General features: G+C 42.6%; 1 protein-coding gene across 1 annotated transcript in view; it reads right to left on the bottom strand.

Annotated features, from left to right (window-relative positions):
• The window catches only part of LOC309871792 (glucokinase regulatory protein-like), a 32,842-nt gene that overhangs the window by 811 nt on the left and 16,846 nt on the right, over nucleotides 1-15,185 (bottom strand). The window contains exons 7-11 of the mRNA XM_082745235.1: nucleotides 14,511-14,546; nucleotides 14,233-14,330; nucleotides 14,053-14,135; nucleotides 772-814; nucleotides 58-112 (exon numbers count right to left, since the gene is read on the bottom strand). Coding sequence (XP_082601361.1) covers nucleotides 83-112; nucleotides 772-814; nucleotides 14,053-14,135; nucleotides 14,233-14,330; nucleotides 14,511-14,546 — 290 coding nt within the window. The 3' untranslated portion in view covers nucleotides 58-82. The remainder of the gene's footprint in view (nucleotides 1-57; nucleotides 113-771; nucleotides 815-14,052; nucleotides 14,136-14,232; nucleotides 14,331-14,510; nucleotides 14,547-15,185) is intronic.

Below are 15,185 nucleotides of genomic sequence, written 5' to 3'. Positions count from 1 at the left end.
ATCAGTAGAGTAAGCTGAAGAGAGGAGGAATAGATAGTGAAGGTCAACTCTACTCACTGTGTCCCATTAGCTTCGGAGCAGCTCATCCTAAGATTTTCTTCCCACTGGGAAGCTGGGAGCAGAGATAAAGAAGCTTTTAGCACCCTAATTGTTGATACCACCTCTACCTTGTTCCACCCCCTTGTTGTACACATAAGAAAACAAAGGTGAAACCATGCCTAGGGTCATTAAGGTAATTAGTGGTAGAGCTCAGACTTAACCCAGGGCTCAAGTTTTTATATTTTGAACTCTACTATGCTGCCTTCACTGTGGAGTAGATGAAGCTGTTGGAAGAGCAGGAACAATCATGCGAGTAGGGAGTTGGAGTAGGGGAACCACAGTTCATAACACATATTTTTTTCCCCCAAAGGATTCTATCCAGTGCCTATGACAGGGGAAAAAGTTATCGGAACTTCCTGCACCAAACATTAATCTCACCCAATTTCTTTCCTGATACTTTGAGTTCTACACAAAAGGAAAATTAGGCAAGAAAGCATGGGGAAAGGAAGCATAGGAAGAATTATCAATCTGTTTACATCTCTTTGGAAGTTGCTCAAAAGAATCTAGCATCTTTGGAGATGCTAGAAAGAATAAGCACATTTCTTTCATTTACATGATCTTTTTCCAATTCCCTCCCTCAACCTGTTATTAAAGTCTGGAGTCTTAAAGCAGACCCACAGTTGATTTGTCAGTAGCCTTGAGCTGAAGAATCAAGGATAGGATCTTTCTGACCTGTGAGTTTCTGGATCTTTTTGAATTTATGCTTCTTTGAAGTCTAGAGAGGCACAAAGAGAAAAGAATAAAATCAGAAAATGTTCTAGGTTAGAGAATCAAAAGCACATTTCCTCTTACAGACACAAATATTGATCCAGTTGGTGTCCATAACCACAGCACAACTGGCACCCCATTCATGTATTCATAGATCATTTAATGAGTGCTTACTAAGTTCTAGGCAGTAGCTTGGGTGCTAGGTCTACAAAGGTAAATATGACCCCTGTATTCTGGTAATTCACATTAATAGGGAAAACAGATGTCTAAACACCTAAGTTATAATACAGTGTGGTAAATATAGAGCACATAAACCACATGCAAATAAATATAGAACAGAAACATCGAAATATATTAATAAATAAATTTAAATTTATAGGTATATTAATAAATAAATATATAACAGAAATATAAGCGTCAGAGAATAAAAGGACAGGGATTCACTGCCTGCGAGAGATGGGAAAAGTTACTCCAGAAGTGGCCATTTGTACTGGAGTCTGAAGAATCAGCAGAAAGTTTTTAGGTGAAAAAAGAGCATTCCAGGCAAGTCCAAAGCAACATCCCCAAGAAGATTATAAAGTCATGAGTGTCAGGTGCACATTTGCTAAGACAAAACCTGAAAATAGGAGTGGAAGCCAGATTTTGCCAAATGATGGAATTTTTATTTTATCCTTTAGGGCAGAATTTCCCGATCAGTAACATAAACTCCTGAGTTTTTTGCAAGCACGTTCCAAGTCACTTTAAAGGCAGAATTACATTTGTTACCATTTCAAATAAAAGAATTTTTATTTCTCCCATTTGAATCATGACATCAGTCTCGGAGAGTGTATTACAAGAGCCTACATAATATTCATAGTATTGCCAAAATGTTTTAGCTAAACAATGTTGAATAAAAGTGTTAAAAGCAAAAATTCTCCCAAGCATCCTGGTTCAACACAAGAAAGTAAATCAATGTGATACACCACATTAATAACACAAAGGGGAAAAAAACTGGACAATTATCACAACTGGTGGAGAAAAAGGATTGCCAAAATCCAACACCTATTCATGATTTAATAAAAAAAATTAAAACACTTAACAAACTAGGGATAGAAAGGAATTTCCTCAATATAGTAAGGGGTATTAATGAAAAACCCATAGCTAATATCATTCTCAATAGTGAAAGCCTGACAGCTTTTCTTTTAAGGTAGTGAACAGACAAGGATGCCCAATTTCACTACATTTCTTTTCTTTTTTTCTTTTTTTTTTTTTTTTTTACAGATTTTATTTATTTCATTTGACAGACAGAGATCACAAGTAGGCAGAGAGGCAGGCAGAGAGAGGGGAGGAAGCAGGCTCCCCGCTGAGCAAAGAGCCAGATGCTCCATCCCAGGACCCTGGGATCATGACCTGAGCCAAAGGCAGAGGCTTTAACCCACTGAGCCACCCAGGCACCCGTTCACTACTTTTCTTTAACATTGTGCTAGAAACTCCAACCAGAGCAATTAGGTAAGAAAGTAAAACCATCCTTTCCTTTAAAGAGGAAAAGTTAAACAATCTCTATCTCTATTCACAGACGACATAATCTTATTTACAGGATATCATAAAGAATACGCACGCACACACACACACACACACACACACACACACAGAAACCCAATTGGAACTAATAAATGAATTTAGCAAAGTTACAGAATGCAGTATCAACACACAAAAATCAGTTGTTGTTGTTGTTGTTGTTGTTGTTTTTAAGTTGGCTCCATACTGGGCCCAATGGAGAGCTTGACCTCATGACCTAAGATCAAGATAAAGATCAATATCAAGACCTAAGCTGAGATCAAGAGTTGGATACTTAGGGGTACCTAGGTGGTTCAGTCATCAAGCATCTGCCTTCTACTCAGGTCATGATCCCAGGGTCCTGGGATCAAACCCCACATCTGGCTCCCTGCTCAGCTGGAAGCCTGCTTCTCCCTCTCCCACTCCCCCTGCTTGTGTTCCCTCTCTCACTGTCTCTCTCTCTCTGTCAAATAAATAAAATATTTTTAAAAGTAAATAATTGAATTTAAATTTTTTTAAAAAAGATTGAAAATAGAAACCCTGCCTAAGTTTCCAGCCTGCCTCAAGAAGTTGGGATTTATCAGCCTCCAGAAATATATTAATATCTGCTAATTTTTCAATCTCCCCCCCAATTCTGTGTGTGTGTGTGTGTGTGTGTGTGTGTGTGTGTCTATATATGTGTGTGTCTATGTGGTGTTATAATAACACATCTTGTGTTTGTCCCAGACTCCTGACACAGAGCTTTAAAAACACTGGGGGGGCACCTGGGTGGCTCAGTGGGGTAAAGCCTCTGCCTTCGGCTCAGGTCAATATCTCAGGGGTCCTGGGATCGAGCCCCATATCGGGCTCTCTGCTCAGCAGGTTCCTCCTCTCTCTCTGCCTGCCTCTCTGCCTGCTTGTGATCTGTCTGTCTCTGTCAAGTAAATAAATAAAATCTATTAAAAAAAAAAAAGCGGTCTGGTGAGACACTTGTCTGGTGCTTTGTTTAAAAAAAAAACACTGGTAATTTCCTGAGTGATAGGAATGCCTTGGTTATGCTAATGAGGTAGAAAAGAAAAGTTACTTCTCCCTTTACTTTGGGAGGCTGACTTAACCTTGATTCTAGAATCTGATCAAGACATTATTAGAAAGGAAAACTCACAGGTCAGTCTCTTTCATGGAAACGGACGCAAAATTCCTAAACTTAATATCGGCAAACTTGATCCAACAATATATAAAAAGGATCATGAATAGTGTCACAAACATGTTATATGTGTTTCAAAAATTCACAGTTGGTTTAATACTTTAAAAATTCATTGTCTTTCAGCACTTTAATAGAATAAACAAGAAAAATCACATGAACTTCTCAATAGAGGCAGAAAAAGTGCTTGATAAAATTCAACACCCATTCATGCGAAAATTCTTAGCAACCAGAAGTAAAAGGGAGCTTTCTTCATCTGCTAAACAATATTTACAAAAGCCACACAGCAAACATTATGCATAAATGGTAAGTTAAAGAAAACCTTCCTCTACATAAAGAAAGAAGACAAAAATCCCCACTATCTACTGAACACAATACCGGGAATCTTACTCCATGCAATAAAGCAAGGAAAAGAAATAGAAGTCATAGGATTAGAAAAGAAGAAATAAAGTTATCATATGCAGACAATGGGACTGTGTAGGGAATCACAAAATGCCTTTGGAAAAGCATCTACCGATCCATCAGGATCGATCAATCCATTCAGGATTGATAAGGAAATTAAGCAAGATTTTTAGATAAAAGGTCAATATAGGAACCCCCCCTTTTTTTTTTTTTGAAAAGTCCAGTTTATTTTGAGGTATTTATTATTATTTTTTAAAGATTTTATTTATGGGTGCCTGGGTGGCTCAGTGGGTTAAGCCTCTGCCTTCAGCTCAGGTCATGATCTCAGGATCCTGGGATGGTGGCCCACATTGGGCTCTCTGCTCGGCAGGGAGCCTGCTTCTCCTCTTTCTCTCCCTCTGCCTGCCTCTCTGCCTACTTGTGATCTCTGTCTCAAATAAAAAAAAGGTATACTACTACAAAGCTATATCAATCAAAATAGTATGGTACTGGAACAAAAACAGGCACACAGATCAATGGAACAGAATACAAAGTCAGAAATAAACCCATGATGATATGGTCAATTAATCTTTGACAAAGGAGGAAATATGTGATGGGAAAAAGTCTCTTCAACAAATGGTGTTGAGAACACTGACCAGCTACATGCAAAAGGATGAGATTGGACCATTTTCTTACAACATACACAAAAATAAACTCAAAACAGGTAAAGGACCTCTATGTGCGACCTGAAACCATAGAAATCCTGGAAGAGAGCGCAGGGAGTAAGATCTCTGACATTGGCCACAGCAACATATTTCTAGATATGTCTCCTGAGGCAAGGGAAAGAAAAGCAGAAATAAACTGTTAGGACTACACCAAAACAAAAAGCTTCTGCACAGCACAGGAAGCAACCAACAAAACCAAACAACAACTTACTGAGTGAGAGAAGATATTTGCTAATGACATATCCAATAAAGGGTTAGTATCCAATATAGAGAGAGAAATTACACAATTCAACACCCCAAAAACCAAGTAATCCAATTAGAAATGGGCCGAAGAGAGGTGCCTGGGTGGCTCAGTCAGCTAGGTGTCCGACTTTCTATTTCAGCTCAGGTCGTGATCTCAGAATCATGAGATCAAACCCCATGTTGGGCTCCACACTCAGGGCTGAGTCTCCTTGAGATTCTCTCGCTCGCCTTCTGCCCATCCCCCACACTCATGTTCTCTCTCTCTCTCTCAAATAAATAAGTAAAATAGTTTTAAAAATTTAAAATAAATTTATATTATCCAGTAATTGCATTATTGGATATTTACCCAGAAACTTTGAAAACACTAATTCAAAAGGATAGAGTACCACTATGTATATAGCAGCATTATTCTTTTAAAAGATTTTATTTATTCAATTGAGAGAGAGAGCATGGATGAGTGAGGTGGAGGGACAGAGGGAGAGAAAGAAGCAGGCTCCCCCTGAGCAGGGAGCCTGACAGGGGGCTTGATCCAGGACCCCAGATTCATAATCTGAGCCGAAGGCAGACACTTAACCAACTAAGCCACCCAGGTGTCCCCAGAGTAGCATTATTTACAAAAGCCAAATGATGGAAGGACTCCAAGTGTCCACTGACAGATGAATAAATAAAGAATATGTGATACACACACAAACACACACACACACACACACAATGGAATATTGTTCAGTCATAAAAATGAATGAAATCTTGAAAAAAATGAACGAAACCTTGTCATTTGCAACAACGTGCATGGATCTAGATAATATAATGCGAGGTGAAATAAGCTGGTCAGAGGAAGACAAATTCCTCGTGATTTCACTCACATGCGGAATTTAAGAAACAAAACAAATGAACAAAGGAAAAATAAAAGAAATCAAAAGAGAGACTCAAGTACAGAGAACAAACATGGTTCTCAGAGGGGGGGTGGGGGATGGGTGCACGGGATTAAGAGTACACTTATCTGGATAAGCACTGAGTGATGTATAGAATTGTTGACTTACTATACTGTACACCTGCAACTAACATAACACTGTATGTTAACTATACGGCAATTAAGTTTTAAAATAATAAAATAATATAAAAATTTCCTTTCTTTAAAAAAAAATGTGACGGGGCACCTGGGTGGATCAGTGGGATAAAGCCTCTGCCTTCAGCTCAGGTCATGAACCCAGAGTCAGGGGATGTAGCCCAGCATCTAGCTCTCTGCTCAGCAGGGAGCATGCTTCCTCCTCTCTCCCTGCCTGCCTCTCGGCCTGCTTGTGATCTCTGTCTGCCAAATAAATAAATAAAATCTTAAAAAATAAGTAAATAAATAAAATCTTAAAATAAAAAAACCCTTGGACATCTTTTTTTTTTTTTTAAGATTTATTTATATTTGAGAGAGAGCTGGAGCAGGGGGAGGAGAGGGAGAAAAAAGGAATAGAGAGAGCCAGACTCCCTGCTGAGCGCAAGGCAGGTCACAGGGCTTGATCTCACAATCCTGAGATTATGACCTGAGCCTAAATCAAGAGTCACAGACGAAATGAGACACCCAGGCGCTCCCTGACATCTTCCCATTGCATATAGAATGAATATATATATATGTATATATACATACATATATTTATGTATGTATGAACTCTTCAGCCTGGCATTGAAAGCCCTCTACAATGTCACCTCTGTCAATTTTCCAGATTCTTCTGTCACTGACCTCCCTATACTTCTACATTCCAACCACATAGGTGTCCTCTCTTCAAACATATCCAACACTCTTCAGTTTCCCCTGCTTTTCCCCAATCCATCCCTTCCAAATGGAAAGTCGTCCCTACTTTCTGCCATCCACCCTATCCATGTCCAAAGCCCTTCCCTTCTTCTGAAGCACAATTCAATCCTGAGCTCCCCCAGATGCATTTTCTAGATCCCCCTGCTTCAAAAGACTGCCTCCAACCCCTTCAACACTATTTATACTTCTACTAACTCTTATCATTTTCTCTTTCATTATGTATATATCCATCTGTCTCCCCAGGTTCGCCGAGAGCTCCTAGAGGGTGCGGTTGGGGTTTTATTTTTCCTCAATGTCTAGTGCGCCACCATACATAATAGGAGCTCAAGGTTTGCTGAAATAAACTGAAAGGAACAGGACTGAGCATGATTGACACTTCTAGGAAGACATCCATAGGCACTGTCTCAACTCCCCTCTTCCCCCACCCAGTTCCTCCCCTGGCCCAAGAGGTAGGCGTTTCCAGTGCTTCAGAGGCAGGGACGGGGAGCAGTGGATTTCCAGGGAAGGTTGCATCACATACCTCTGAGGCTCTCTTGGCTGCCACCTGTTCCCTGCTCTGTCTTCCAGAGAAGAGCAGCCAAAGCCTCCAAAGGAATAAACCAAGTAGTAGTAGAAGGCTGACACATGACGGAGGAGGTATGGCCAGCCGCCAAATCGGTGCCATTTCTCAACCCCCTGCCTCTCTCAGCCAAACAATATTACCCCTCAAGGCTGTGACTCCATATGACAGCACAATGGTCATTGCAATGTCAACCTGACAGGGCCCAGCCAATGTGCGAGCTGCTTGGGTCTCTTCTCTGAGATGTGTCCATCAGAGGCCCCTTCCTGCAGCTGCCCATGGGCTCTGCCTTGGCAGCCAATGCTCAGGGAAGACCTCCTTTAGCATTCTACTAGGATTGGGTTGGCCAAGTTGGCATAGAGAGTATGGAGGGAAGATTTCAAAGGAGCAGCCCCTCCAAAGGGCTTATCTTGTCCTATAAGCATCTTCTCTGGAACCTTTCACTCTCTAGAGGTCCAGGTTTGCTGTCCTATGTTCCCAACCACAAATTAGAATACTGAGGCAAGTACATTTAGGAAAGCTAGGCTATCGTAAGTACAGATACTCTCAGGAAATGTGATTATACATGGTTTCCTAACTCCAAAGATTGACACATTTCTTAGCTGCTATAGTATTGAAACAGAGATGAGAAGTCACTTAGGGAAATTAAAAGATCTTAGAGGATCACTCAGCTCTAAAATCCATAGTCTCATTTTCTAGAAGATTTATTATTTCATTACACCCAGAGACAACTGGATTCTCTATGGTTAATTCCCTGCAAACAAAATTTACAAAGAATCAAATTATGCTGTAGTAAAAATGAATAAAATTGACCAGGTTCTTTTTTTCTTGTAGGAATGTTAATAGGAAGATCAATTCAATTAAATAGCTATTGAATAGCAGGCACTGTTTTTGAAAAAGACAATGATGGGATCTTACCTCACAGAATTGTCAACCCACTGGGGCAGACAATGTAATATTCTCAGGAAGCCCATCATCAAGGAAGTGGTTAAAAAACACATGATATGTCCATATTATGAAAGACTTTGCAGTCATATAAAGATTATAAAGAATGATACTTGATAGGCTGAGCACACCTTCCGTGGCAGGTTACTAGTTATTCCAGCCTGGAGTTCTAAGGTTAGGGGTGGAGGTACAGTTTTGGTTCTTAGAACACGTGTGTACAATTTGACAAACACTTATAAAAAGGATTTTATTTATTTATTGACAGAGTGAGAGAGAGAGGAGTCTCTAAGCAGGGGGATGGGCAACGGGAGAGGGAGAAGCAGGCCTCCCACTGAGCAGAGAGCCAGACACAGGGCTTAATCCCAGGACCCCAGGATGGTGACCTGACTCAAAGTCCGGTGCTTAAGCAACTGAGCCACCCAGGTGCTCCACTTTTTTTCTCTGTTTAAAAATGTATTCTTTCAGGGTATCTGGGTGGCTCAGTGCATTAAGCCTCTGCCTTCAGTTCAGGTCATGATCTCAGGGTCCGTGGATCGAGCCCCCCATTGTGCTCTCTGCTCAGCAGGGAGCCTGCTTCCTCCTCTATCTTTGCCTGCCTCTCTACCTGCTTGTGAACTCTGTCTGCCAAATAAATAAATAAAATCTAAAAAAAAAAACCACCTTGGACATTTTTTTTTTTAAGATTTATTTATATTTGAGAGAGAGAGAGCCTGGAGCAGGGGGAGGGGAGGGAGAAAGGAGGAAGGGAGAGAGCCAGACTCCCTGCTGAGCACAAGGCAGGTCACTGGGCTTGATCTCATAATCCTGAGATTATGACCTGAGCCTAAATCAAGAGTCACAGACGAAATGAGCCACCCAGGAGCCCCTGACATCTTCACATTGCATATAGAATGAATATATATATATGTATATATACATACATATATTTATGTATGTATGAACTCTTCAGCCTGGCATTGAAAGCCCTCTACAATGTCACCTCTGTCAATTTTCCAGATTCTTCTGTCACTGACCTCCCTATACTTCTACATTCCAACCACATAGGTGTCCTCTCTTCAAACATATCCAACACTCTTCAGTTTCCCCTGCTTTTCCCCAATCCATCCCTTCCAAATGGAAAGTCGTCCCTACTTTCTGCCATCCACCCTATCCATGTCCAAAGCCCTTCCCTTCTTCTGAAGCACAATTCAATCCTGAGCTCCCCCAGATGCATTTTCTAGATCCCCCTGCTTCAAAAGACTGCCTCCAACCCCTTCAACACTATTTATACTTCTACTAACTCTTATCATTTTCTCTTTCATTATGTATATATCCATCTGTCTCCCCAGGTTCGCCGAGAGCTCCTAGAGGGTGCGGTTGGGGTTTTATTTTTCCTCAATGTCTAGTGCGCCACCATACATAATAGGAGCTCAAGGTTTGCTGAAATAAACTGAAAGGAACAGGACTGAGCATGATTGACACTTCTAGGAAGACATCCATAGGCACTGTCTCAACTCCCCTCTTCCCCCACCCAGTTCCTCCCCTGGCCCAAGAGGTAGGCGTTTCCAGTGCTTCAGAGGCAGGGACGGGGAGCAGTGGATTTCCAGGGAAGGTTGCATCACATACCTCTGAGGCTCTCTTGGCTGCCACCTGTTCCCTGCTCTGTCTTCCAGAGAAGAGCAGCCAAAGCCTCCAAAGGAATAAACCAAGTAGTAGTAGAAGGCTGACACATGACGGAGGAGGTATGGCCAGCCGCCAAATCGGTGCCATTTCTCAACCCCCTGCCTCTCTCAGCCAAACAATATTACCCCTCAAGGCTGTGACTCCATATGACAGCACAATGGTCATTGCAATGTCAACCTGACAGGGCCCAGCCAATGTGCGAGCTGCTTGGGTCTCTTCTCTGAGATGTGTCCATCAGAGGCCCCTTCCTGCAGCTGCCCATGGGCTCTGCCTTGGCAGCCAATGCTCAGGGAAGACCTCCTTTAGCATTCTACTAGGATTGGGTTGGCCAAGTTGGCATAGAGAGTATGGAGGGAAGATTTCAAAGGAGCAGCCCCTCCAAAGGGCTTATCTTGTCCTATAAGCATCTTCTCTGGAACCTTTCACTCTCTAGAGGTCCAGGTCTGCTGTCCTATGTTCCCAACCACAAATTAGAATACTGAGGCAAGTACATTTAGGAAAGCTAGGCTATCGTAAGTACAGATACTCTCAGGAAATGTGATTATACATGGTTTCCTAACTCCAAAGATTGACACATTTCTTAGCTGCTATAGTATTGAAACAGAGATGAGAAGTCACTTAGGGAAATTAAAAGATCTTAGAGGATCACTCAGCTCTAAAATCCATAGTCTCATTTTCTAGAAGATTTATTATTTCATTACACCCAGAGACAACTGGATTCTCTATGGTTAATTCCCTGCAAACAAAATTTACAAAGAATCAAATTATGCTGTAGTAAAAATGAATAAAATTGACCAGGTTCTTTTTTTCTTGTAGGAATGTTAATAGGAAGATCAATTCAATTAAATAGCTATTGAATAGCAGGCACTGTTTTTGAAAAAGACAATGATGGGATCTTACCTCACAGAATTGTCAACCCACTGGGGCAGCCAAAGTAATATTCTCAGGAAGCCCATCATCAAGGAAGTGGTTAAAAAACACATGATATGTCCATATTATGAAAGACTTTGCAGTCATATAAAGATTATAAAGAATGATACTTGATAGGCTGAGCACACCTTCCGTGGCAGGTTACTAGTTATTCCAGCCTGGAGTTCTAAGGTTAGGGGTGGAGGTACAGTTTTGGTTCTTAGAACACGTGTGTACAATTTGACAAACACTTATAAAAAGGATTTTATTTATTTATTGACAGAGTGAGAGAGAGAGGAGTCTCTAAGCAGGGGGATGGGCAACGGGAGAGGGAGAAGCAGGCCTCCCACTGAGCAGAGAGCCAGACACAGGGCTTAATCCCAGGACCCCAGGATGGTGACCTGAGTCAAAGTCACATGTTTAAGCAACTGAGCCACCCAGGTGCCCCACTCTTTTCTCTTCATGTTTAAAAATGTATTTTTTCAGGGTACCTCTGTGGCTCAGTGGATTAAGCCCCTGCCTTCAGTTCAGGTCATGATCTCAGGGTCCGGGATTGAGCTCCGCACCAAGCTCCCTGCTCACTGGGGAGCCGGCTTCCGTCCCTCTCTCCCTGCCTCTCTGCCTACTTGGGATCTCTTTCAAATGAAGAAATAAAATCTTTAAAATATATAGATATTCCTTGTGTCTTGAATATTCACTCACCATTATGTTTGAGTTTTGTGATCTCTGTCAAATAAATAAATAAAATATTTATTTTAAAAATGATAATATGGAGGGGTGCTTGGGTGGCTCAGTGGATTAAAGCCTCTGCCTTCGGCTCAGGTCATGATCCCAGGGGCCTGGGATCGAGTCCCGCATTGGTCTCTCTGCTCAGCACGGAGCCTGCTTCTCCTCATCTCTCTCTCTGTCTGTCTCTCGGCCTATTTGTGATCTTTCTCTCTATCAAATAAATAATTAAAATCTTAAAAAATATGATGATATGGATATATTTGTACCGAAAAGTGTTCTTATTTTTCAGTGAAGAGAAGCAAGTTAAAAACAGCATGGCAAGGACGGTCCTATTTTTGTATAAGTATATTTACACACTTACACATGCATAAAAAAGCCTAGAGGGACATTCTCCAAAATTTGTCTAAGTGGTTTTTTGGAAGAAGGGTGGGTTTTTTTGTTTTTTGTTTTAAACAGATTTTATTTATTTATTTGACAGAGAGATCACAAGTATGCAGGGAGGCAGCAGAGAGAGAGAAGAGGAAGCAGGCTCCCTGTGGAGCAGAGAGCCAGATGCCGGACTCTATTCCAGGACACTGAGATCATGACCTGAGCTAAAGGCAGAGGCTTTAACCCACTCAGCCATCCAGGCAGCCCATTCTAAGGATATGTTTTTAAAATGGGACACTGGGTGTTTTGTTTTCATAACATTAAAAAAAAAAAAAAGCATTTGTATCTGAGATTTATTCTTTTCCTTGGCACAGTCAAGGTCGAATTTAAGGAATATAAGCGATCCCTTAGATCCTCTAGTCTCCTGAAAACACTGGGGCTCAGTGAGCCCACTGAGCCACCCAGACGCCCCTGGAAGAAGGTTCTTATGGATGCTTTTCTCCTTTTGATTTCTGTATTTTCCAAAGTGTTTACAATAAAAATATTGCTACTATAATTATAATTTTCTTTAAAAACACAGATCTTTTTCAAAGATCACAGGTTAACATTCCCTACTATATCCCCTATCCCTGGAATAGGACCAGGCACGTGATAGGTACATAATGAATGAATGAGTAAAAGAATCTGGCTCAATTCATGGATATGGTGGAAATTAGTACTGTAAAGTGAAATAAACCACAGACGTAGAGTCACAAGGCCAGGGTTCGAGTCCTGGCTCCTGCTTTAGCCACGTGGCTGTGATTACAATGCTTTAATCTCTTAGTTTCAGCTTCTTTATCTGAGATGGGGGGAATAACCTACATCCTACATCCCTTAGGAACCCATTATGAGAAATGATATTATAAATGAAATAGTTTGTAAAGTACAGAGTCCTACGTGTGTATTAGGTATGATGACCGCACAGTGGAAGCTGGAAGAGGCATCTCACATCAAGGAGGGTTCTAGACAATGTGGGTTTCATCGGAGAAGATTTCTCAGGAGATGCGAGATGTCAAAGGAGACAACGAATGTGGAAATTATGCCAAAAAAGTAGAGCTGTGACCAATGAACACCATTTGGAAGGGAAGACAAAGGAACGCACTGGAAGGAGCATGGACCCCCTGGCTCAGGGAGAAGGGCTTCCTTTGAATTCTGAGTGCAGGTAAGAAAGCATGGCAGCTGTTTGGTCAAGTCAGGAAGCTTCCTGGAAGAGGTGATCTGAATAATGGATGAGACCACATCTCTCCAGCGCAACCCTTCAGGGCCCTGACGGTGCCCTGTGGATGGTGGGCAGGAGTTAAGTGAGAAAACCGAGGAACCACAGATGCAAAACTGCTTTCTTTCTTGGGCCACAAAGCACAGCTGAACTAATATTCAGATGTCCCAGTGCCCTCTCCAGACATAAATGCAAAGTATATCCAAATTGATAATTATTTCTATGATTATTTTCAGTGTTTGTACTGATAATGTCTTGCTAAAGCATTATCAGTGCATCAGTATTGAAATTATAATTAGTAAAATTATAATTACAAATATAATCAATTAAAATTAGTGAAAACTAGCAAAATTATCATTTCATTATGTTACAGACAATATCTGTATTTTGTCTGCAGTGAATTCAGCATAGTGACCTTGCAAAGATATACCTTAAAGACTTTTGTATGGTGAGGATGACTATAACATCAACAATGAACCTGAAACAAGGGACAAATGAGTATCTGTCTGGTGACTGGTGGCCTGGCCTGTCTTTTTCATATATTCATAGGGAGAACTGAGCCACTTCCTTGGAAACACTGACCAGTGACCCAGTAACACAAGAACTTGCCCAGCTGGCTTTCTGGGAGTCCAACAAAGCTTTCCACCCTCCAGCCTTGAGGTTTGTTTGGTTGTATTTTGTTGTTGTTGTTTTGTTTTGTTTTTAGATTTTATTTATTTATATGCCAGACAGAGATCACAAGTAGGTAGTGGTAGGGGGCAGCAGGCTCTCTGCTGAGGAGAGAGCCTGAGACAGAACTCAATCCCAAGAGCCTAAGATCATGACCTGAGCCAAAGGCAGAGGCTTAACCCACGGAGCCACCCAGGCACCCCAGCCTTGAGTTTTCTAATTTCTGGAACCCTTGCCCCTCTGAGTCCCTCAGCACAGAGAACACCCTCTCATTCCTCATACCTGGATGAAGTTCCCTTCATATTCGAAGAAAAGCAGTGGCCACGTGAAGCTGATGATGGAGGGAAGAGCTTCCTCAGAGGGGTCTGGAGAAACAGAGAGAGAATGAGCCAGAGCAGCATCCCCAGGAAGGCCTTGCTGTAACTGCCACCCCAGGTTCCGTCCCCAAGGCTGGACCCTCACCGGCAGGGTCTGCCCCACGGTGCTATGCGCCAGGGCCTGGATGTGGGCCGTCTTCTCCTTCACCTGCTCCACCAGCGCCTGCACCTCCCTGAGGTTGTCTAGGAGAGGGGAGGGCGCCAGAGTGAAAGCTGTTCTTCCTGTTCCCTGTGGTCCTGTCAGGACACACGCCCCTCTCCCTCCCTCAGAGCAGGTGCTTTAAGACCCAGAAAAATGCAGCTCCCCTGAGTCACTCCCCTGCCTCCCTCTGCTCACCCCACCGCTCCTGCCTTCCCTCTCACCATCCAGGGTGAAAATGAAGACCACGGTGCCGATTTCTGTGAGGGATGGCAAGATGCACGTCAATAAGTCCTCTTGGGAGAAGAACTGGGGACCCTGGGCACGAGAAGATGGGGGGCCCCTCCCATGAAAAACTCCCGCACACAGACCTGGGGACCACAGAGAGCCTCACAGGACCTCTCACACAGCGTGTTTGTACACAGATGGAAGAACGGAGGTTCAACGAGGTCAAGTGTTTTGCCCAAGATGATGCAGCAAGTTGAGGGAAGAGCCCTGGACTAGAGCCAGCTTTAGAGGGAGAATCCAGAACCTTCCGCCCTCTCTGTGCTTCCCCAAAGCCTCCCGACCTCTAACCCATATTCCCTTCCCTGGACTGTCTGCCTGCTCTCCTCCCCCACCTGTCCCCAGCGCCCCTCACCTCCCACTCCCTGCACAACTGTCACCTTCACAACCTGCCCCATGTCCCGTCATCCCCCCACCTGGTGGAGGAGCTCCGTCCTCTGGTTAAACATGTCACTGTGATCACCAGTGAGAAAGCTGCGGACATCTCGGTAGTCTGGAACGTTTAAGGACAGGAAGAAAGGAATGATGGGCTTTATAGGAAAGATTGATTCTAAGCTTGGGGGAACGTTCATGGGTCTTGAAGGAAAGTGCCCAGAGGGGTGGAGGGTGAAGTG

This window comes from Mustela nivalis, assembly GCF_964662115.1.
Source record: "Mustela nivalis genome assembly, chromosome: 8".
Classification (NCBI taxonomy): Eukaryota; Metazoa; Chordata; class Mammalia; order Carnivora; family Mustelidae; genus Mustela; species Mustela nivalis.
Note: the sequence above shows the minus strand (reverse complement) of the source record. Positions and strands in the feature narration are given on the sequence as shown.